The sequence below is a fragment of the Mercenaria mercenaria genome, chromosome 1 (genome assembly GCF_021730395.1).
Source record: "Mercenaria mercenaria strain notata chromosome 1, MADL_Memer_1, whole genome shotgun sequence".
NCBI lineage: Eukaryota > Metazoa > Mollusca > Bivalvia > Venerida > Veneridae > Mercenaria > Mercenaria mercenaria.
Window position 1 is genome coordinate 75751664 of NC_069361.1, and position 26599 is coordinate 75778262.

Below are 26599 nucleotides of genomic sequence, written 5' to 3' on the forward strand. Positions count from 1 at the left end.
CCAGCTGGATGGCTTCCTCAAATGTAAATTTCAACGATCCAAGTGAGGCTCGAACCCACGTTGGTGAGAGGCCAGTGATTCAAAGTCAGCAACCGTAACCATTCGGTCATGGAGGCCACTATGCAGTATTCAGTGATTGGAGTAGCTTCGATATTTGAATAGCCCATTTGTTGTGCTCCCTATTGGATCTCAATTTCATCACACCTATCCCTATACTTACATAGCGTTGCTAATAACTAAGCATTCAAACTGTTGTGATATTTTTGTATGTCGTATTTCAATGACAACTGATATAGATTTGTGACAATATAGCCGTATATAGAATGGCGATTTCATGTAGCCATTAAGAACATCAAGAAATAAAAGTGATCAGATTTACTTCAACATAGTGCTGTTACTGGGCTAATCGAGTTGTTACTGGTGAGGATGAGATGTCATTACCTCTGTTGAAGAGGCTTAATCAAACCTTATTAGTCGTTTTAACTGTTTCTCTGCTTTCTAAGGATCTACAGAAAAAAGGCCGTAAACTCGTCCCACATAAAGTGCCATGTAGTGGCCGTAAACTCACCCCCACATTTAGAGCCGAATGGTAGCCGTTAAACCCGCCGATCCCCCATCCCCATTACGTGCCGTGTGATAGACATAATCTCGCCCATCCCAGAACCCACATTAAATGCAGTGTGGTAGCCGTAAACCCGCCAATCCCCCACCCCCATTAACTGCCGTGCGGTGAACGTAAACTCACCCCTACGTATACATTGTCGACTAGCAAAGTACTTTGACTCAAGTGTTATTACTTCTGCACCTTACCACTCATGAACACATTTGCTTGTTTGCATTCTATACTTCCATATGACCTTCTCATAACGTTGATACATAACAAGAGGGTCACTGACCCTAAAGCGCTCACCTGTGTACAAGACTTCAAGTGTGCTTGTATAAGTACTGAGTCAAGTTTCTTCTATGTTAACCTATATTACATACATGTCACATACACTTTTGAACCTAGGGCAATAATTTGAAAAACTAGAATGTGTCTGTAGGACACAGGGTGTGCCCTCATTGGTACATTTGTCACAAATAAGGGGCAATAATTCAAATGTTTTGCAGTGTTAATGGGGTTTAGCCTAAACAAACATTTTATGCAAAGGATTCATTATTCTAGGCCATATATTTTTGAGCTATGAGCGTCACAAACAAAAATCCACTATTTTTGCTCTTTCAAGGGCCATAACTCTGTAATAAGCGCAAAGATTCTCAAGAAGAATGCCAAGTGTGAAAGGTCACATCATGATAAAGACTCAGACAAGGTTTCATGAATTTACATTAAATACTTTTTGAGCTAGGCACATAATTAGGTGAAAATGTGCATTTTTTTACTATTTTAGGGGCCATAACTTAAAAAATAGGGGGTGGGGCCGGCCAAAAACAAACGGTGTGCAATTTTATATCATGATAAAGGCTTACGCAAGTTTTTAATCATTTATATGAAATACTTTTTGAGCTAGGCGCGTCACAAGGTGAAAATGTGCATTTTTGACTATTTTAGGGGCCATAACTCTAAAAACAGGGGGGACAGACCAAAATGAAAAAAGGAGGTGCACAAGTTCATATCATGATTAAGACTCATGCAAGGTTTCATCAATTTATATCAAATACTTTTTGAGCTAGGCGCGTCACGAACTTCGGACGGACAGACGCACGGACGCGACGAAATATATATGCCCCAACCACTCATGGGGGGGGGGGGCACAAAACTAACATGTCTTGGTTTTCCATTATTTATGCTGACTTGCTATTCCAGTTGGAAAGAACTTTCCTTACACCTTTTATACATACAAGAGTAGCAGTGTTTTGATTATTGTGCCCCCACCTTCCCCCCCCCCCCCCCCACCCTCCACCCCCATGAGTGGTGGGAACATACAGATTTGGTCTTGTCCGTGCGTCCGTCCGAAGTTCGTTTTCACATTTTCACCTTGTGACGTGCCTAGCTCAAAAAGTATTTGATATAAATTGATGAAACCTTGCAAGAGTCTTTATCATGATATGGACTTGAGGACCTCCTATTTTTCGTCTGGCTCCGCCCCCGATTTTCAGAGTTATGGCCCCTGAAATAGTAAAAAATGCACATGTTCACCTTGTGACACACCTGGCTCAAAAAATGTTTGATATAGATTCATGAAACCTTGCATGAGTCTTAATCATGATATGAACTTGTGTCCTTGCACACTTGGCATTCTTCCTGTGAATGTTCGCATTTATTACAAAGTTATGGCCCTTGAAATAGCCGAAATAGTATACAATGTATGACCTAGAATAATGAATCCTTTTCATAAAATGTTTGTTTAGGCTATACCCCATTAAGACTGCAAACATTTGAATTATTTCTCCTTATTTGTGACAAATGTACCAGTGGGGGCACACCCTGTGTCCTACATACACATTTTAGTTTTTTTATTGATTTTCCCCTTTTATAACTCAATACAAATGTATTAGACTTGAAGCCATGATGCCAAATATGTCCTAAATTCCACTCTAAGTATTCCATCCTAAGTATCAGTTTGTTCGCATCTTTTCTATCTTTCCTAATCTTTTAGTTCTTCTGTTAGCTGAATTCTACAGTATTACAGGGTAAAATTAAGATGCTGACATAGCACGCTATTAAAACGACCTTTTTATTTTTAACAAAATCCACCACTAATTATCATCATAGCTATTCAAATGTATTCAACACTGAACTTTCATAAACTGCACTGGAAATGCAAAGAGGAGTTGATAAAAACAAATCATATACTAGGTTAGTGTCTAAATTACAATACATAGATGATAAATCGTACTTTTGTTTGTTTGTTTTGGGTTTAACGCCGTTTTCAACAGTATTTCAGATCAATTACTCTACAGTCCAACAAAGTATTAGTAATTTTGATCACATTATAATTTGTAACCAGCAAAAGAAAAAGATAAATAAGAATGGTCTCAGTAAAATTTCAATGCAGGCATAAATTACAGAAAAGAACAGTAACTGTTATGGCTTTTATGCCAGTACATTTTACGATGAAATAATTTTTCAACTCTGCAGAACTTAACAATTCATAGCATTTGTAGAACATGACACTTGTTCGAAACAAACAGAATGGATATAAGCTTTCTCAACAAAAGTATGTTCTACAGTGTTAATTTTTCTCTTAAAATACTACACTTAGTCCAGTTTTGTTAAGCAGACTTAATGATAGATAAACTATAATATTTGGATGTGAAATATAGAATATACACTGATATATTTGTAAAAATGCTAGGTTTCGCCAAAATCAAAGAAACTGCCATAGCCTTTTATTTCATTCTTTCTGCTTTTTAACAAACTGATTCCTAAACCCTCGACCTCTAATTCCAAATTTCCCTGACTTCTGCCCAATTTCCAAATTTCCCTGACCAATTACACAATTCCCTGACTTTTCCCTGACCTTGAAAAAAAATCGGGTTTTCCCTGATTTTTCCCTGACCGTGGGAACCCTGATTTAAGCGCAGCAGGACTGTGCCTAAACATGATTTCGAAAAACTGAAGAACCGAACACACCAACAATAATATATAGGGACCTTGAAAATAGCAAACGATGCATCTATTACATGCCCAAATGTGTCATAAAATGCTAAAACGCAGGCAACCCCTGAACCTACAGTTGCCTATATAGTCACCTATACCCCTCCGCTTCGTCCCACTTTTAGTTTTCGCTTTTAAGTATTTTTTTAAATGTTAATAAAAAAGATAATCTGTATGGTAAAAGTTAATTTATTGTTTTAAAACACTTTATAATAGGCAAGCCTTATTTTTTGTGACAGTTTGACAGGTATATAACTTATTTATGATTATTCGAAGCCATTATATAAAATTGTCAGATACTGAAGTCATGAAATGGGACTGAAATTTGGGCAATATCCATAGCAAAATGTCCGATGCCCTTTCATTAATATCCAGTCAAGAGCTGTCTGATGACAGCGCGCTCGACTATTCGAAGAATTGATTGAAGAATGGGGTCAAAATATTTCCACGGACATTCAGACAAAAGAAATAAATAGATTAGACAAACAATGTTCCTGTATTACTTTGATTTCGATGTCTTGCACTAAATGGCAATATATGAGCCAATTTCAAAGTCCAAAAAGGGCCATAATTCAGCCAAAATAGTTATGTACTCTTGCCTACAGATGGACATCATAATGATAAACAAGTGTTCAAAGTTTAAAAGCCATATGTCAAATAGTTTTGACAAAACATGGACTTGTATGAAAACAGAACCAATTTCAAAGTCCAAAAAGGGCCATAATTCAGCCAAAACAGTTATGTACTCTTGCCTACAGATGGACATCATAATGATAAACAAGTGTTCAAAGTTTAAAAGCCATATGTCAAATAGTTTTGACAAAACATGGACTTGTATGAAAACAGAACCAATTTCAAAGTCCAAAAAGGGCCATAATTCAGCCAAAATAGATGACAGAGTTATGTTCTCTTTCCCACAGATAGAGACTATTATACTAAACAAGTGATAAAAGTTTAAAAGCCATTTGTCAAACACAAAAAATATGAACTGGTACGAAAAACTTAACCAAGATTTCTAAGTCAAAAGGGGCCATAATTCAGCCAAAATCTTTGATGGAGTTATGTACTCTTGCCTATAACTGGACATGGTGATGGTAAACAGGTGTTGAAAGTTTCAAAGCTTCATCTCAAAAGACTTTGTCAAAATATGAACTGGTACGAAATATTAACCCAGATTTCTAAGTCAAAAAGGGCCATAATTCAGCCAAAATCCTTGATGGAGTTATGTACTCTTGCCTATAACTGGCCATGGTGATGGTTAACAAGTGTTGAAAGTTTCAAAGCTTTATCTCAAAAGACTTTGTCTAAATATGAACTGGTACGAAAAACTTAACCAAGATTTCTAAGTCGAAAGGAGCCATAATTCAGCCAAAATCCCTGATGGAGTTACGTACTCTTGCCTATACCTGGCCATGGTGATGGTAAACAAGTGTTGAAAGTTTCAAAGCTTTATCTTCAAAGAATTTGTCAAAATATGAACTGGTACGAAAAACTTAACAATGATTTCTAAGTCAAAAGGGGCCATAATTCAGCCAAAATCCTTGATGGAGTTATGTGCTCTTGCCTATAACTGGCCATGATGATGGTAAACAAGTGTTGAAAGTTTCAAAGCTTTATCTTAAAAGACTTTGTCAAAATGTGGACTGGTACGAAAAACTTAACCAAGGTGTGACGCCGACGCCGACGCCGACGCCGTGGTGAGTAGTCGAGCTAAAAAACACAGCCCCTATTGCACATACCAACTTTTCCTTTGATTTGACCGGGTGGCCTAGTTCTTTACCCCAGATGACTTATATTCAATCTTGGTTTAGATTCAATCAAGACAAACAATCTGATCACGAATATCAAGTGAAAAATTTAGTTCCTATTTCATACACAAAGTTTCTCTTTCATTTGAAAAGGTGACCTAGTTTTAAATCCAAGATTACCCATATTCGAACTTGACCTAGATTTCATCAAAAAGATCATTCTGATAAAATTCCACGAAAATTCAATGAAAATGTAGCCCCTATTGCAAGGTTTTGCTTTGATTAGACCAGGTGACCTAGTTTTTCACCCCAGATGACCCATATTGGAATTTAACATAGATTTCATCAAGACAAACATTCTGATTAAATTTCACGAAGATCCAGTAAAAAATACAGCTTTTATTGCATACACAATATTTTTCTTTGATCTGACTGGGTGACGTAGTTTTTGACCCCAGATAACCCATTTCGAACCTGGATTTTATCAAGACAAACATTTTGATCAAATTTTATGAAGATCCAATGTAAAATGCACCCCTATTACATACACAAGGTTGTTTTTTTTACTTAACGTCGCACCGACACATGAGAGGTCATATGGCGACGTTCCAGCTTTAATGGTGGAGGAAGACCGCAGGAGTCCATCCGTGCATTATTTCATCGCGAGCGGGCACCTGGGTAGAACCAACGAACTTCCGTAAGCCAGCTGGATGGCTTCCTCACGAACAATTCAACGCCCCGAGTGTGGCTCGAACCCACATCGATGAGGGGCAAGTGATTTTAAGTCAGCGACCTTAACCACTCGGCCACGGAGGCCCCTTTTTCTTTGATTTAACCTAGTGACCTAGTTGTTTTACCCTAAATGACCAATATTCGAACTTGACCTAGATTTCACCAAGGCAATCATCAAATTTCATAAAGATAAAGTTAAACAAGAGGGCCATGAAGGCCCTGTATCGCTCACCTGACCTAATGACCTAAAGACCATCAAGATTAACATCTCGGCAAAGTTTCATTAAGATATGATATGTGGCCTCTAAATTATTAACTAGCTTTACCCTTGATTTGACCCAGTGACCTAGCTTTTGACCCGACATGACCCAGATTCGAAATTGGCCTAAAGAGCATCAAGATTAACATTCTGACTAAGTTTCATGAAGATACAGTCAGAAATGTGGCCCTTAGTGTTAACAAGCTTTTCCTTTGATTTAACCTAATGACCTGGTTTGTGACCCCACCTGACCCACACTTGAATATGACCTATAGATCATCAAGATTAACATTCTTTTTGTTTGTTTTGGGTTTAACGCCGTTTTTCGACAGTTTTCTGGCCAAATTTCATTAAGATATGGTCATAAATGTGGCCTCTATAGTATAAACTAGCGCTTCTTTTGATTTGACCTGGTGATATAGTTTTTGACCCCACATGACCCAAATTCAAACTGGACCTTGAGATAATCCAGATTAACATTCTGACCAAGTTTCATGAAGATACAGTCATAAATATGGCCTCTACAGTATTAAAAAGCTTTTCTTTTGATTTGACCTGGTGACCTAGTTTTTGACCCCAGATGACCAAATATCAAATTTATCCAAGATATTATTGAGGGTAACATTCTGACCAAGTTTTATTAAGTTTGGGCCAAAATTTTGACCTCTAGAGTGTTGCAGTCAAATTGTTGACGACGGACGACGGACGGACACAGGGCGATCACAAAAATTAACCTTTGAGCACTTCGTGCCCAGGTGAGCTAAAAATGCAGCCTCTATAGCATACACAAGCAAAGTGTGAACAGACGACGGACGACGGACATCGAACACTGCTCAGGTTAGTTAAAACAAAAGGGCCATAAAGGCCCTGTATCACTCACCTGACCTACTGACCTAAAGATATCAAGATTAACATTCTGACCAAGTTTCATTAAGATATGGTGATAAATGTGGCCTCTAAAGTGTTAACTAGCTTTTCCTTTGATTTGACCCGGTGACCTACTTTCTGAACCCACATGACCCAGATTCGAATCTGACCTAAAGATCATCAAGATTAACATTCTGACTAAGTTTCATGAAGACAGAGGTTTAAATTTGGCCTCTTGTGTTAACAAGCTTTTCCTTTGATTTGACCCGGTGACCTAGTTTTTGACCCCGTAAGACCCAGATTCGAACTTAACCTAAAGATCATCAAGATTAACTTCCCGACCAAGTTTCATGAAGATACGTCAGAAATGTGGCCTCTTAAAGTGTTAACAAGCTTTTCCTTTGATTTGACCTAGTGACCTAGGTTTTTTACCCCATCTGACCAAGATTTGAACATGTCCTAAAGATCATCAGGATTAACATTCTGACCAGCTTTCATGAAGATACAGTCATAAATGTGGCCTCTACAAAGTTAACAAGCTTTTCCTTTGATTTGACCTGGTGACCTAGTTTTTGACCCCAGATGACCCAATATCCAACTCATCTATGTTTGTTTGTTTGTTTGTTTTGGGTTTAACGCCGTTTTTCAACAGTATTTCAGTCATGTAACGGCGGGCAGTTAACCTAACCAGTATTCCTGGATTCTGAACCAGTACAAACCTGTTCTCCGCAAGTAACTGCCAACTTCCCCACATGATTAGTCAGAGGTGGAGGACTAATGATTTCAGACACAATGTCGTTTATCAAATAGTCACGGAGAACATACGCCCCGCCCGAGGATCGAATTCGCGACCCCGAGATCCGTAGACCAACGCTCTTACCTACTGAGCTAAGCGGGCGGGCCGAACTCATCTAAGATTTTATTAAGGGTAACATTCTGATCAAATTTCATTAAGATTGGGCCAAATGTGACCTCTAGAGTGTTAACAAGCTTTTCCTTTGACATGACCTGGTGACCCAGTTTTCAGCCCCTGATGACCCAATATCGAACTCATCCAAGATTTTATTGAGGGTAACATTCTGGCCAAGTTTCATTAAGACTGGGCCAAAACTGTGACATCTAGAGTGTTAACAAGCTATTTCCTGTAAGAACGCAACAGTTGCTCTCCCATGTTATTAAAAGAAATGTTTTGTTGTTTTTTTTGTTGTTGTTTTTTTGGGGTGGGGGGGGGTAGTTATTTATTTTTTACTTTTGTTCGGTTTAGGCCATATGGCAAATTTTCTAGCTTTTCGTGGAGAAAAAACATTCCAGAAGTGTTCCCCAGAAAATCGGCAGACCCACCAACACTATGTAAGCCAGCTGGATGGATAACTTCCTCAATTTATACCTTGAATCCACATTGGCAAGGAGCAAGTGCTTGGAAGTCAGTGACCTTAATCATTCGGCCACGGATGTCCCTGTATAAAACAAGCAAATTCGATGAATTGGTATCCCCCACCGAAAGGGTTTGTGGTGAGGAACGGCAAAGCAGTATATCCGGCAAAAAGTTAAGGATGTTACTAAGAGGCAAATAATTTCATTAGTCAAAATCAATTTAACAGAAAATGAATGCTATTTTTTGGTGTGTGAGGGGGGTGGAGCGGGGGTGACTGGGTGAGGGTACAAAACATCGTATGTTGATTATAAATATTGATGGAAAATTAAAAATGTAAAAAAAAATTAAAAAAATGGGGGGGGGGGTGTGATTGTGATGCATGCTTGGTGTGGTGGGCATGACTGGGTGGAGGAGTGAGGTGGGGGAATGGTACAACTTTGCATGTTGATAAATATTTATGGAAGGTTTGAAAAAAAATACAAAGGAATGAAAAAATATCTTTTTTGGGGGGGGAAGGGGGAGGGGGTGTGACCAAGGCACGGTGGTGACCAGGTGTGGGTACACAACTTCACATGTTTATAATAAATGTTCATGGAAAAGAATGAAAGATGTTTAATGAAATTCTACCAATTGGTTGGTTTGTTATGTACAAATCTGTAGATTTTCAAACAATTAAAGGGCAATAACTCTAAGGAAAATTGACCAATTGAAAAACAAAAATGACAGACATCATCGAAGTATGTTGGTTCATTTTAATTTCAAGTTTCATGAAATTCTACCAGCTTGTTACTGAGAAATGGCTGCAGACGTGGATTTTTCATTAAATCAAGGGCAATAACTCTAAGGGAAATTGACCAATCCAAAAAAAACTTGACGGGCATCATCGCAGTATGTTGGTGCATGTTTATTTCAAGTTTTATGAAATTCTACATGATAGTTACTGAGAAATGGCTGCGGACGGACATTTTTCATTAAATCAAGGGCAATAACTCTAAGGAAAATTGACCAATCAAAAAAAAAACTTGACGGGCATCATCGCAGTATGTTGGTTCATGTTTATTTCAAGTTTCATGAAATTCTACCTGCTAGTTACTGAGATATGGCTGCGGACGGACGCACGCACGCACGGATGCACGGACGTGACGGACGGACAACGCCATTTCAATACCCCCCTCCCGATTTCATCGGCGGGAGACAACAAGGCAGTCTGAAAGACAGCTAAATCCCCCGCCACTGCTATGGATAGTGAAAGACTAAACCTTTGACCTTTAACTGTGACCTTGACCTTGGACACGGCTGACACATGAATTCTGCACAATGTCTTGATAAGGTGATCATTTGACCCAAGTTCCATGAACATCCTTCAAGGGGTTAAGGAGATACAGAGCTCAAACCTTTGACCTTGAGTTATGCCTTGACCTTGAGTTGACATGACTGACTCATGAGTTCTTGATGAGGTGATCATTTGACCCATGTTTGATGAAAATCCTTCAAGGGGTTTACGAGATAGAGTGGACACAAAATGGAAGGCTCAAACCTTTGACCCTAAGTTGTGACCTTAACCTTGAGCTAGCATGGCTGACTCATAAGTTATGTATATCGTTTTGATGAGGTGATTCATTTCACCCAAGTTTCATGAAAATCCTTGAAGAGGTTTAGGAGATATGGAGCGGACAGGAAAGTGTTACGGACAGACGGAAGGACGGACAGAGACCATTCCTATAACCCCCCACCATTTGTGGCGGGGATTAATGAATTAATTCATTATCGGAGTAAAGGTTATTAACACCCTTTTGCATTTTTTAAAGTTTCATTTAATAATGAAGCTTTAAGGGATTCATTATCTGGTTAAAATATAAGCACTGATATACAATCTTTTAATTCATTTTAATGGAGATTATTCACATTCTTGTGAAGACTTAAAACTTCAACATTTCAATGAAACACATTATGATGTATGTATTGAATTAAGGTATCATACAGTATACATAAAAAGAATGCATCCTGTCAGACGAAGTTTTTAAGTACAAGTAATATGCATTAACATTTTTGTACTTCGATATTAATTAAACTAAAGTTCAAACTCATTTCTTCCTTTAGGAAAAAAAGAGAAAACTATTTATCATTGACATTTGATAACATTTAAGGTATTAGGCCCCTAATAGTAATGTTTAAACAAGAGCACCGCCTTGCGGGTGCTGACGCTCATCTGATTTTTTTGTATAATAGAAATATTATCCTACCCATGATTTTCTAAGTCTAAAAAGGGCCATCATTCTTGCAAAAAGCAGGATAAAGTTATGTTTCTTGATGTTCAGTGTCCACTTATGATGGTGAAAAACTGTTGCAAGTTTTAAAGCAAAAGCTTTGATAGTTTAAGAGAAAAGTTGACTTAAACATAATATTCAACCAAGAAAATGATTTTTCTAAGTCCAAAAGGGGCAATAATTATTGCAAAAAGCAGGATGGAGTTACGTTGCTTGCTTTACAGGGTCAGCTTATGATGGTGAACAACAGTTGCAAGTTTTAAAGCAATAGCTTTGATGGTTTAAGAGAAAAAGTTGACCTAAACATAAAACTTAACCAAGAAATCTGATATTTTCTAAGTCCAAAAGGGGCCATCATTCTTGCAAAAAGCAGGATGGAGTTATGTTTCTTGCTGTACAGGGTCCACTTATGATGGTGAAAAACTGTTGCAAGTTTTAAAGCAATAGCTTTGATAGTTTAGGATAAAAGTTGACCTAAACATAAAATTTAACCAAGAAAACTGATTTTCAAAGTCCAAAAGGGGCAATAATTCTTGCAAAAAGCAAGATGGAGTTATGTTTCTTGATGTACAGGGTCTGCTTATGATGGTGAACAAGTATTCCAAGTTTCAAAGCAATAGCTTTGATAGTTTAGGAGAAAAGTTGACCTAAACATAAAACTTAACCAAGAAATCTGATATTTTCTAAGTACAAAAGGGGCCATAAATCTTGCAAAATGCAAGATGGAGTTATGTTTCTTGCTATACAGGGTCAGCTTATGATGGTAAACAAGTATTCCAAGTTTCAAAGCAATAGCTTTGATAGTTTAGGAGAAAAGCTGACCTAAACATAAAACTTAACCAAGCAACGCCGACGCAGACGCCGACGCCGACACCGACGCCGACGCCGACGCCGACAACCGCTCAAGTGATGACAATAACTCATCATTTTTTTTCAAAAAATCAGATGAGCTAAAAATGGCATTTGCTTGGTATATTCTTACAATTGACCATGCTTCGCACTTATATGCAAATTTTTAAAAACTTTTACCGTGCCGTTTTTTATAAACTTTGTATAATTTATGGTATTTCCTAAAGCTCAAGTAGAGACAAATTTCAGAGTGGTGGCCTTTATCCAAAACGTTTGCAGAGAATTCATTATGCCATTATTTTTTATAAAAGAAACATCAAACTATTGGTAAACAATCATAAACTTAAAATAAAAACTGTCAATATCATTTTTTCTAGGGTGCCTCGAGAAAACGGATTTAATCAGACAGAATTCCAACTCCAATATTGAAACATTAAGGTCGATTCCTGCGGGTCTGTTTTGCATTTTGCTTACTTTATTCAAAAATAACATTTGGGCAGAAGTAAAACCTACCTACATTTCTTCCATAATATGTAATCTAAAGAATAAAGGCAAAATAGAGAACTTTTACTCAGTATTTTTAAAGATGTCTAACTCTACCCCTTCTGTTTCAGAGGTAAATTCACTTCTAACAGCAAGAAATCGCATATCAAATGATTTTTTTTTCCACTTTTGTACAATAAATCAATAAAAAGTCTTGAAAGAAGTAAAAACTTACTAGAAAAAAGGAAAATAAGGGGAAAAAAATTTGGTCCTAGTGGGGCTTGAACCTACGCCCCCCTGAAAATTGCAGTCAAAGTATGTTTATTGTAGGAATTGAATACTCTTCAAAAAGGAGGTACTCTATTATGGGCCTAATACCTTAAGAGTAAACTAGACGTGTGTACACAGAACACTAGTGCCCCTACTTACTACCACTTCATGGTCATAAGTTACTTGTTACTGCAGTACTACGTAAACTATTCATTGACAAGGAATTAAAACTGAAAAAGTAATTTCTAGAGAATGATATAATTACAGTAGAAAAAAGAGCAAAAAACAACATCTGAGTTGCGTGTCAGAGGTCAAAGGCATTAGGAGAGGATTCTACCAAACATCACAACATGAAAAGAAGACGAAAGAAACTGAAAGAGCACAGAAAGTGCTTTTTGAGAAGGTGGGTCTCAAATAAAACCCCAGATGCACAACTTCATATGTCAAATGACATTCCTACAAAGTCTCATAACATTAGGTCAAATACTTCTGAGACATATGCCATAAACTTTTAAGCCCTTTGTGCAAAGGCCATATCCAAAACAAAACCACAGGTGCACAACTTCACACACATTCCTACATATTTTGACTAAATCAAGATCCATAACTCTGTGGTTTTACTGACTGAAATCGAAAATGAAACCCCAGCGCACAAACTTAGACACTGAATAGAAATCCTATTTTGTTTTAAGACTCCAGATTTTTTTAACTTACTTCTCAATGAGAAAGGAAGAAATGAAGGTTAGTCAAAGAGATGAACAACATCAATCAAAATGCGCCCCTCCACAGCCAACAAAAATATTAATGAACGAAAACATATAAACTGGATATCCTAAACAGCAAAAATAGTCGTTTCTAAACCCCAAGAAAATGTGTCATTTGTTAAAAAAGTACGAAAACGTAGCAGCTTTGCTGTCGTAAATACATGTATACAGCAAAAGCAATCTTTTGCAGTTGTCGTGTTTTATTGTCCCTGCAGATTCGAGTCCTGTGGACAAACAAAGAAAGCGATATCTCCAAAGTTCCCATAGCACGGCTGTCCATTAGCGTCACCACCAACTATCACTGGTAATGCATTCACTACTGTCGGAATCTGCGACACAGGATGCATGGAAACAGCATCAAGTGGCGCCGACTGTGACACTGGAACTGCTATTAATTCCATTTCTGATCCACTCTCTTGTATGTTTGGTGTGTTTCCTGCTGCAAATCCTAACTGAGAAGATGAGTTGCAACTTATGACTTCCAAAGGTAAAGTCTGTGCTATATTCTGACTATCATAAGATTGATGAAGCATCCCTTGATCAACTTGATTGTCACTAGTTGCATCCATAGACATGTTGCCAGACATGTGTGCACCATCATAGTATGACACAACACAGCCCTCACTACCTGGTCCTTCAACAGCTTTCCACTGTCCAGTTTCATCCTGTACCACCTCCACACTTTTCTGTTCTTCATACGCAGTATCCTTTATTGAGACAGCAGTATCATCAGCATGCTTTTCTTCACCCTCTGCATTGCAATCGTCACTCAACGGTACCATCGGCATATTACCATCGACCTGTTCTTGAATCTCTCTGGTAGTTTCAATCTCATTAGAAACAGGATGCTCTTTAACCTCTAGAGTGTCTCTCACATTTTGGTCCCTTGTCATTTCTTTATAGATTCTATTTTTTCTAAATCTTTTTATTCTCTGGCACGAAGGAATAGCTCTTGGTGATGCAAACTTCTGTTTCTGTGCTATAAGCTCCTTAATCTCAATATCGTCCGCTGCCTTTTGTGAGCATTCTATAATCAGATCTCTTGTATCTTCATCAAATCTTTCTTTTTCTCCATATGGCAATATCCAATCCATACTAATCGGCACATGTGATCCAGTAATCTGAATCCTCCATTTATCAAGATCACTCAAATAAAGCTTCCAATTAATCATGAGTGAACAGTTGTGACGATCTTGCTTATGTCTGTTACCAGTGCAGCCTGTTTATTAATAAATAAAGAAATTATATCAGAATATTTCCTTCGTCTAAAATAAAAAATTTCTGAATAACAGTTAGGTAAATATAGTAACAAGCTGAAATTAATTCAGATCCATAGGTTGAACAATAATCAAAATAAGCTGACTACCGATATATTAACTGATAGATCTGCGATCTAACTTGACACAAAAATATTAATTCTATGAAATTTATTTATAAAGCTTAGCAACACATACCTTCTTCGCATTTTCCAAACCCGCCACATTTTCGTTTACAGTTCCCATGACCAGGGCACCACATGTACCAGTTGACTACGTATTCATCTCGAACTTTTCCTTCTTCAAACAAATCTCGTCTGCTTTGTCCTTCTTCTGTGAAAACAAACCCATCATCGATTCTATTTTTATCATTGATTCTCCCATTCCTCATGTAACTACCTTTATCTACAGCAGTTGGCAACCGCTTCAGTGACACGATGTTTCTCTTCACTTCACGTTTGCCTTTGTTGAGGTATATGCCTTTGATCTGAGGATGTTCTTGCATCCAAATCTTTGCACTTCTGCCCACCTGAGCAAAACAAACTTCAGCATCTCTAGAATGTATCTTTGCTTTCTTACTAATTACGCGATTTTGTGATTTGTTCTGATCAATATCTTCATCAGTATTCACACTCACACTTCTGCTTATAACTCTACTTAAGTTAAATTTAACCTTGTCTTTTTTTATTTCGGACTGCGATGGTAAACTTTTGACTGCACTATCACTGTCTTCACTGAGTGCAGTTTCAATACTGTCTTTACTAACAGCGTCCGCTGATGCATCTTTGCTTGCGAACTGTTTCAAATTTCTTAAACTGTCTATGCTTTCTGAATGGTTATTTCTTTCAACATTTGTTTTTCGACATATAGGTCCTTTTCCTTTACTCATTTCACACAAGATCTTGGCATACACTGAATCCCTTTCCCTCTCAAAGTTTATCCCATCGCAATTCTGTTCTGGTTTGTTCAAACCACTTTTTGTTTTCAAAGGACTGCTTATCTCTGTTGAGAAATCAACATCTGTTCTTATTATGTTATCATCATTATCACTGTTATTTCCATCATCAACTTCATCACCACCATCATCGTCATCATCATCAGCAGGAAAATCTACTGGCTTATCTTTTCTAACTGTCTTGTCTAAAGGTTTAGTTGTACGAGCATTAAGCACATATTTAGCATTTCTTAAACTTTCTTTATTGTTAGTTGCTGAGCTTGACAATGTTCTAGCATTATCTTTATTGTTTTTATCAGTATTTATTCCTTTTCTGTATAACCCTGAGTTTATCTTTGAAACTTGTTTTTTCCATTCATCTTCTGATACACGTTGTGCAAGAGGCTTTTCATTAGACGGTGACTGTACTGATTTAAGAACTGGTACAACAGTGTACACTCTCACGCCTTGTGTCTCAGGCTTTACTTGTATAGGTTTTCTTGCCTTCAGTTCTTCCATCATTTTCTTCCTTTCTTCCGTTCTTCCAAATTGACGACCATTAATATTCTGCAAGTTGTCCACTGTTGGCTGACCTGTTGTGAAACTTCTCTTCCTACCCTTCAGTAATTCACTAGCTGTCTTCTGTGTGCAGGGTTTATTGCCGGTGTCCAGCTTCAAATATTTGCTTCGACTCCCTTGCGAGAAATCACTCTGTAAAATATATTGTCAAATTTTAATCTTTAGCTCTTGCCAGTTGGAACTCAGGGCACAGATGTCATATACAATGTGTTGCAGATGTCAAATAGTTCTTAGATGAACATTTTCTAGTCAACAAAGTCATGCCCTACTTTCAAACAAGGTTTCTGGTATCCTATGTATTCTCTTTAAATAATCTGAGAAGGTGAAAACTATCTCATTTCCTCAAGAAAGTTATCTTTCCTTACAGCATTCTGTCTCTTTCCTGCATGGTTTATTTCGTTAATTTATACTTCTTGCAGCCCGTCCAAAGAATCTATGATTTTCAAATGCACTTGCAGTTAAATACATGTATCAAACGTTTTCAGGAGCTGATGCGAAAAGTTTTGTAAATTCATGTGAAACAAACGACATTGTGTTTCAAACAAATGAAGGGTGCTTCTGAAATGAAACTTCAGGCGGTGACATCTTAGACTTGATAACAGGGTATTCAAATCAGCTATGATAAAACAAAGGCCTGTCTGTAGTTTAATCTACAAATAATGAGAACAACGTCAATAGCAAAATCTCAGATATTGGTCCAGGCAAAGATGCACTGGGCCACAGACTTTTCAAATTGACATCAGTTACAGATATAAACTGAAATTTCTGAAGTTACTACAAATGACTAAACCGATCATCTTTAAACCTTGTGATGATCAAGGTGAAGAAATTTCCAAATACACATGTATAGACAAATGTTTAGTTCAATATCTCATGTGTTTGAAACATGCCTCCCTCTTCCAAGTGAAAAATTGCCACTCGATACAGAACAGAAATGACATGCATTTCCTCGCTTTAAACAATCAATATATCCCGTCATATAGAAATCAATCTAAGATGTAAATAATTCCTTTTGAGCATATAAAGGACTGATATATGACAACATTTTAACTTCAAGTTCAGTTTTCTCCAACATTTAACAAGAAATCATGAATAACAAGCATCTCTGAAAAGTACCTCGGAAATAGAACAACAACCCGATGTCACCTCTCAAAACCCATCAGCTAGATTCCATTCCCAAATGAAGTGTTTTCATTAATTTCATATAAATACCAATGCTTTCAATTAAAGATTGTCTTCGGTAAAAATGCGTATCTCCTTATACCAACGCTTTTCAGTGAAACTTGACAGCTAGCGAATGATATTAAAAACTGTTAAAGCCAAACCAAATCACTTTGGAGTATGCAGAGAATATATTAAACAAATTTGCCACAAATAATTGTTACAAATGTTTGTCCAATCAAGCAGCCAGTGAAGGAACTAAAAAAAACAGAAACTCCTCAATACACAAAATTTTCGAGGGTTCAACGCAATAAGGGCGTATCTACATATAATAATTATATGTAGATACGCCCTTATTGCGTTGAACCCTCGTAACGTAAGTCCAGAAAAGAAAGGATTCGTGTATTTTCAAACTTCATTAATTCCTGCTAAAATATAAACTATGCTCTGTAATAGCCAATCTTTTCAGTAAAATAAGATAAATCATTAGCTATATTCAAACATTCAAAGCAGCTATACGAACAGTATCTTTGTATAATAATAAATACATCTAAAGAATTAAACCCTTAAACGATCTGCCCAGCTGTATAAATGTGTGTTGATCCATTTTTAATAAGTCAAGAAGAAATCATACAACAGTATTACATATGTACTGAAAGGCGAATATAACAGTTGTGACATACTGATCCAATTCAATTGTCCTACGAAAAATTGTATGTGTAGTCTGTATATTTGTCACTTTTCTTTTAATTAAACAGGTTTAAAGCAGTGTGTTTTAAGTAACTCAGAAATATTAGGTCATAAATTAAATGAAAACATTCGCATCACAATGTTAAGGACTTATTTTCTTTCATAATTTCAAATGAATTGATGTATGCAAGTTCACATCAATAAGCATAGCAATGCACTTTTATTCCTATAAACTTGTACTTCATCATTCTCACGTTTCACAACTGCAACAAGACTTGCTTTTCTGCAACATATTCTTTAATGATTGTGTAAAGTAATAATTTCATATGTAGATGTCATACAGATCTGGATATCTCAAAATATCCTCTGAAAGTGTCTCATATTAAGATACATTTCATTTCACTAATAACAATTTGGATTACTTAATGCAGAAAGCTATTTTGAAATTAATCCGGCATTATGTTGTTGAATCAGCTGCTTGCATATGGCTTCTTTTATATTAACATTACAGATTTACCCTTCCTATTTAAATGAAATAGTTCTTGGACCTGGAAACAGTCTTACTTTTCAATTAAAACCAGAAGCCATATAAACACTGTAATAATAATTCTATTCAACTACTATGACATCCCTTAAATGCCGAGTGGTAATTTAAAACCGAAATACATTCTCTTCTTACATGTGGATATCTTAATATTAAAGGGCCAGGAACGCTCTCACCTAACCTAGTTTTTTATCAAAAATAAACCCGATTTTAAATTCATCCTAGATTTCATGAATCAAACATTCTGATCAGGTTTCATGTATATCAGGTAAAAAAAATGAGACCGCTGGAGTGTGAACAAATTTTGTTCTATGATCTGACCTAGTAACCTACTTTTTGTCCCTGATTTATCAAGTTTCAAACCTGAACTAGAGTTTTAAAGAGGTCGGCTATGAAATGTGACCTCTCGAGTGTCAAGGTTTTACAACAATTTAACCTAAAATCGTGTAGTAATTACCTAGTTTTGGGGCCAGGTGACTTAATTTCGAACCTGGACTTTACCAAGACTGAAAAAGTTTCATCAAATTAGGTGAGAAAAGTGGCACATCCAGACAGTACCATGTTTTCCTATAATTTAACATAGATTTCAAAATGACAAACATTCTGGCATTTCGTGAAGATCAAGTAGAAAATATTACCTCTTGGGTGCAACAGTTTATTTCTAAGGTTTAACATACTGACCTACATGTAGTTTTTGTTTATTTTGTTTTGGGTTTAACGCCGTTTTTCAACAGTATTTCGGTCATGTAACGGCGGGCAGTTAACCTCTCCAGTGTTCCTGGATTCTGTACCAGTACAAAACTGTTCTCCGCAAGTGTGTGCCTACTTCCCCACATGAATCAGAGGTGGAGGACTAATGATTTAAGACACAATGTCGTTTATCAAATAGTCACGGAGAACATACGCCCCGCCCGAATTGACCTAGACCCAAGGTTAACCAATAAGATTTATCAAGTAAATAATCTAACAAAATGTGGCCCTGAGTGTCAAAAATGTTATACTTTGATCTGTCCTAGTTTTTGACGCCAGATGACCCAGTTTCAAATATGTTCTAAATTTCATAAAGACACCGAAAAATGTACATAACTGATCAGGTAGGAAGTATGCTCCTTGAGTGTGTAATTGTAGACAGGGCTTTTCTATTACTTGGCATTATGACCAATTTTTTACCTTAAATGTCATAGTAGCTACCTCCTATGAAATCTTATTGAGCAAGAGATTTTCTCAACGGGTTTGCCCCTGTCTAGCATAAAACATTATAAAGCAATTCAAATGTTTTGTGGCAATACACTTTTACTACATGTTGGAAAGCTGTCACTGCCTGCAATCATGAAGTCGGTGCTGTTAAAACTGTTTGTTTGTTGTATTTCAGATCAGAGAAATTTATAGGTCATATGACAACTTTCCAGCTTTTCATGGTGGAGGAAGACCCCAAGTGCCCCTCCGAGCATTCTTTCAGGCAAAGGCTGGCACTCGGGTAGAAAAACCAAAATTTTGCAAGCCAACTGGATGGTTTCCTCTCATAAACATCTCAAGCAATGTTTCAAACCAAGAGCAGTGCTGGGCAAGGAAGTCAGATCATAATCGCTTGACCATGGAGGCCTCTTTAAAGCCAGTAAGAAACCCAGGTACCTTGCTAGGTTAACTTGCCACTACAATATGGTTGAGAAGTACCTTCAGAAAGAAGTATTCCCATCAAACTGTATTTTTCTTGTATCTGTAAAACGTGCTACTTTGCAAACACCAGTAGCATGGTCTAAGGGAGATAACAAGGAAGACTTACTGTGCCTTGTTCCTGTACAATTTTGTGTGTGTCAACAATCTGCTTCTTGTCTCCCCTGACAAGATTTATGGCATGTGGTAGTGCAGGAAGAACAAACCTAAAGCACTCCTGTAAATGTCAAAAATATTAGTTATTCTATGGATTTTCTAGTTAAATAAATCTCCAATATATACTGTGAAACAAACTATTGATTATAATTTAGTAAACTGTGTAATAAGTGAACACATCAACAACAAGAGCTGTCGGAGGACAGCAACACTCGACTATTCAACAGCCTTGTCAACTGAATGAATACAAAAGTTGAAAAAGGGGCATAATTTTGTAAAATGCAAAGTAGAGGTATTGAACCTCTGTACTGCATGTCATATCATGACAGTGAACAAGTGTGTGAAGTTTCAATCCTTTCCAATTTGTGGATACTGAGATACCAGCTTACATATAAAAACTTAACAAAAAACTGCTAAGTCAAAGGGGCATAATTTTGTAAAAATGCCAAGTAGAGTTATGGGACCTTCACAGTGCATGTTAGATCATGACAGTGAACAAGTGTGTGAAGTTTCAATCCATTCCAATTAGTAGATACTGAGATATCAGATTACATACAAAAATTTAACCAAAAACTGCTAAGTCGAAAAAGGGGCATAATTTTGAAAAAAAAGAGAGTAGAGTTATGGGACTTGCTTAGTGCATGTCAGATCATGATAGTGAACAAGTATGTGAAGTTTCAATCCATTCCCATTAGTAAGTACTGAGATACCAGCTTACATACAAAACCTTAACCAAAAATTTCTAAGTCGAAAAAGGGGCATAATTTTGTAAAAAAGCAAAATAGAGTTATGGAACCTGTGCAATGTAGATCAGTTCATCACAGTGAATAAGTGTGTTAAGTTTCAATCCATTCCCACAAGTGGTTACTGAGTTACCAGCTTACATACAAAACCTTAACCAAAAATTTCTAAGTCGAAAAAGGGGCATAATTTTGTAAAAAAGCAAAATAGAGTTATGGAACCTGTGCAATGTAAGTCAGTTTGTCACAGTGAATAAGTGTGTGAAGTTTCAATCCATTCCCACAAGTGGTTACTGAGATACCAGCTTACATACAAAACCTTAACCAAAATCGGGACGCGGACGGGGACGCCGACGCCGACGCGGACGCCGACGCATGGGCGAGTGCAATAGCTCACTATTCTATGAATAGTCGAGCTAAAAAGCACACATCATAAACATCTCAATCTGATCAAATTATGTTTGTGCTTCATTTGGGTAATTTGTCAATCACTTGCAGTGAGATTAAAGATTAAACACTATCACTGGTATAACCACAGTCAATTAGCAATTCTGCTTCTATTGAAAAGTGACCAAACAAAAATTAGTGAAAATAATATAGTTATTCAAATGATCAAAACTTTTATGTACAAGTGAATGTACAATATATAACAATGTCATAGTTCAGTACATTTGTAGCCTGCTTAGGTCTATGGATCACAGGGCCATGAATTCGATCCCTGGGTGGAGCGTATGTTCTCCGTGACGATTTGATAAAAGACATCGTGTCGGAAATCGTTCGTCCTCCACCTCTGATTCATGTGGGGAAGCTGGCAGTTACTTGCGGAGAACAGGTTTGTACTGGTACAGAATCCAGGAACACAGGTTAGGTTTACTGCCCGCCGTTACTTGACTGAAATACTGTTGAAAAATGGCATAAAGCCCAAAACAAACAAACAAACTTATTTTTGCCTGATTTTGGGTTTAATACCATTGTTCAACTGATTTTCAAGTTCATAGAATCTACACCAGTAATGACCTTTCTCTACAAACTAACAAGTATAAACTGACAATTTCACCAAATCAATCAAACATGGAGAACAAAATTTTAATGTCTTTAGATACATTGTCATTTGTAATTTAATTAAGCTTTCAGCCTGGAGATTCAACAGGCAACCTCTCAATTCAAGGTTTGGTTAATTTATCTTTAATAAGGACAAATATTCTGGCCAAATTTCATCAAGGAGGAAAATGTGGTTTCGTTAAGGCAAAAATTCTGACAGTTTCATGACAGCCAGGTAGGAAATGTGGCCTCTTTAGAGTGTTAATAATATTTTTCTTTGATATAATATGGTGGCTTAGTTTTGACCTCAGATGACTGAATATCAAACTCTTCAAAGACTTTATTGACGCAAACATTCTGATCAAAATAATTTAGATTAACTCAAAATTGTGTCCTCTAGGGAGTAAACCACAAGATTGTTAATGATTCATCACAACGGATGATGGACACAAGTCAATCACAATAGCTTGTCTTGGGCAAATTTTTGCTCAGGTGAACTAAATATTGTTACAAACAATGACTGTACCTCAGACCCCTTTGCACTTCCAGGTAAATTAATTATCACTGTCCCTCCCCTTATTCCACAGACTGGTCTGAAACAAATGCAAACAAAATACTGTCAACAAATGAGTACAAGTCCACTTTTGAAAAGTCTAATACATTACTGAGAAATAATTTAAAACATATTACTTATAAGGGTAAAATAATCCAACTGAACTGCAAATATAAACTTGTCCTAGGGCAGAAATTATGCAACATTGACATGTACAATTTATAGTTTTTAATCTTCATTAGACAAATTTTCATGGAAAACAAAATTTCAAAATGCACAAGACTTAATATGTCAATATAGTTTTCCTTCAAGAGTGTAATATATTGTGACATAAATTAATACATCAAGGCAAGAGTTGCTGTTGTTACCTCGACAGCATAGCCATGGGTGTGACTTCAAGTGATGATTTCAACATAGCGACTGATAGTCCCAGTGCCTCTTTCTCTATCACAGCCTTAGTGGCCTAAAAAAATCAAATCCAATGTACAATTAACAAAACCTCTAACAACCGACCCTCCCCCCATCCACACCCCACTCCACCCCCTCCAGCACTACCTGAGGACCCTCAACTGATATCTTTGTAATACAATACAGATTTCAAACAGTAAATTCCTGAAATTTCTCACATGTTTAAATATGTTATATGTTTAAGTAAGCAATTTCTAATTTCAACAAAAATTAATAGAGGCCATGATATCTTTTGTTTCATTTTGCAAACTCAAGACAATTTATAAGTTATTACACAGATAGAGTTTTACTGCAACAGAACAACAAACACTTTATAACTGGCCTATAATTAACAAATGAAGGAATTTGGTTACATTGTATATGGATGGAAAATCTTGTTAAAATAAACAGACTTCTTTACCCTGCCATATCTTAGGGAAACAAGAGCTGTCTCCATAGGATGACACATGCCCCCAATGGCACTTTGAATGAATAGTTATGGCCGATGTTAGAGTTTAGGACCTTTGACCTACGGACCTGGGTCTTGCGCGCGACACGTCGTCTTACTGTGGTACACATTCATGCCCAATAATTTTAAAATCCATGCATGAATGACAAAGGTATGGACCGGACACGCCCATCAATGCACTATAATGAAATATGACCTTTAACGTCTAAGTGTGACCTTGACTGTTGAGCTACGGACCTGGGTCTTGCGTGCGACATGTCGTCTTACTGTGGTACACATTCATGCCAAGTTATTTGAAAATCCATCCATGGATGACAAAGATAGGGACCGGACACGAATGCACTATCATGAAAAATGACCTTTAACGTCTAAGTGTGACCTTGACCTTTGAGCTATGGACCTGGGTCTTGCGCGCAACATGTCGTCTTACTGTGGTACACATTCATGCCAAGTTATTTGAAAATCCATCCATGGATGACAAAGATATGGACCGGACACGAATGCAATATCATAAAAAATGACCTTTAACGTCTAAGTGTGACCTTGACCTTTGAGCTACGGACCTGGGTCTTGCGCGCGACACGTCGTCTTACTGTGGTACACATTCATGCCAAGTTATTTGAAAATCCATCCATCGATGACAAAGATATGGACCGGACACGAAAAATGCGGACAGACCGACAGACTGATAGACTGACAGACCGACAGACAGACAGACGGTTCAAAAACTATATGCCTCCCTTCGGGGGCATAAAAAGATATTTGATCATGTATCAGAAATAATTCAATATCTACCATGCAATGGTTTCATAAATGAGATTTGTACGTATAATTGTGTGACTTTTTAAAATGGGTAGAGATTGTAAAATGTATAAAATAACATCACCACATAACTTGACTTTGTTGAATCAGAACTTTTTATGAAAATGACAAGACTTATCACCTACAAACAATTTGAAAGCAGTTTATTATTTCTGAAAAGAAGTTTATCTGTACATACAACAACCATAATGTAAGCAGCTAACTGCCTGTGTGACTGCCAATTTCTTAGTAAGATTCCTTAAATTTCTTTTTTGGATGAACTGCACATAAAATGGTTCAAGAGATATTGTGAAATATTTCAAATTTTGTCATTTTTGTGGACATTTTATGCCAACATAAAAGTTTCAAAGACGAAAAATGCAATTTCACTTTTAAATTATTCAATGAGATTTTCAGAAACTATAAAAAACGTGACATAGGCCCCCTTAAAAATCAACAATTTCACAGCACATTAATATATCACAGTTGTTCTCTCGAAATATAAATACAGTCTCAACCACAGACTAAAATTTCAAATATTGTAATTTGTAGCAAATCCTGAAATCTGCACCTACTGTTTTCAAAGCCAACTGATACACACCAAACTTGTGATTTGACAGACATTTGCCTTTGTGATTTGACAGCTATCAGACTCTGTGATTTGATAGCCATCAGACTCTGTGATTTGATAGCCATCAGACTCTGTGATTTGATAGCCATCAGACTCTGTGATTTGATAGTCATCAGACTCTGTGATTTAATAGCTATCAGACTGTGATTTGATAGCCATCAGACTCTGTGATTTGACAGACAGAAGATTTTGTGATTTGATAGCTATCAGACTCTGTGATTTGACAGACAGAAGATTTTGTGATTTGACAGCCATCAGACTTTGTGATTTTATAGCCATCAGACTCTGTGAATTGTTAAACAGACGTTGTGACTTGATAGACATCAGACTTTCTGATCTGACATCAAATTTTGTTATTTGACAGACCGCAGACTTTGTGATTGGACATCAGATTTTGTGATTTGAAAGACATCAGACTTTGTGATAGATCAGACATCAGACTTTGTGATATATCATATATCAGACTTTGTGATAGATCAGATCTATATCCGACTTTGTGATAGATCAGATATCCAACTTTGTGATATATCAGACATCGGACTTTGTGATAGATCAGACATCGGACTTTGTGACATATCAGACATCAGATTTTGTGATAGATCCGACTTCAGACTTTGTGATATTCCAGACATCAGACTTTGTGACAGACCAGATATCAGACTTTGTGATATATCAGACATCAGACTTTGTGATAGATCAGACATCAGACTTTGTGATATATCAGATATCTGACTTTGTGATAGATCAAACATCAGACTTTGTGATGGATCAGACATCAGACTTTGTGATAGATTAGACATCAGAATTTGTGATAGATCAGACATCAGACATTGTGATAGATCAGACATCAGACTTTGTGATATTCCAGACATCAGACTTTGTGATAGGTCAGACAATCAGATTTTGTGATAGATCAGACATCAGACTTTGTGATAGATCAGACATCAGACTTTGTGATATTCCAGACATCAGACTTTGTGACAGACCAGATATCAGACTTTGTGATATATCAGACATCAGACTTTGTGACTGGACAGACCTTAAGTCTTGTTTTTAGACATTAGACTTCTTTATTTGACAGAAATCAGTCTTTGTGATTTGACATCAGATTTTGTGACTTGAATGACATCAGATTGTATGATTTGAAAGATATCAGACTTTGTGATAGATCAGATATCAGACTTTTTGTGATAGATCAGATATCAGACTTTGTGATAGATCAGACATCATACTTTGTGATAGATCAGATATCAGATTTTGTAATAGATCAGACATCAGACTTTGTGATAGATCAGATATCAAACTTTGTGATATATCAGACATCAGACTTTGTGATTGGACAGACCTAAGTCCTTGTGTTTAGACGTTAGACTTTTTGATTTGACAGAAATCAGTCTTTGTGATTTGACAGATTCTGTGACTTGAAAGACATCAGATTTTGTGACAGACCTAAGTCCTTGTGTTTAGACATTAGACTTTTTGATTAGATTGAATTTAGACTTTGTAATTTGACAGACCTTTGACTAAGGGATTTGACAGAAGTCAGAATTTGTGATCCAACGTTGATAGTGTGAAAATTTGATTTACCAATACTTTGAGAAACAAGAAATTTATTGACTGTTTAGTTCCACTGTAAATATATATAAATGTATTGGTGTTTTATATCTATACAGTTTTTTCAATTATCCACAAGCCGTCATATGTCGGTTAG

The 26599-nt window shown here is 36.7% G+C and overlaps 1 protein-coding gene across 3 annotated transcripts in view; it reads right to left on the bottom strand.

The window, feature by feature from the left end:
• The window catches only part of LOC123533700 (gephyrin-like), a 473298-nt gene that overhangs the window by 442085 nt on the left and 4614 nt on the right, over positions 1-26599 (bottom strand). For 2 of the 3 annotated variants that reach the window (XM_053551160.1, XM_045315486.2), the window contains exons 5-7: positions 22909-23003; positions 22514-22580; positions 20160-20267 (exon numbers count right to left, since the gene is read on the bottom strand). In XM_053551160.1, coding sequence (XP_053407135.1) covers positions 20160-20267; positions 22514-22580; positions 22909-23003 — 270 coding nt within the window. Of the gene's footprint in view, positions 1-10770; positions 14432-14666; positions 16114-20159; positions 20268-22513; positions 22581-22908; positions 23004-26599 lie in introns of those variants that run through there. The other variant, XM_045315495.2, reaches the window with a different exon arrangement.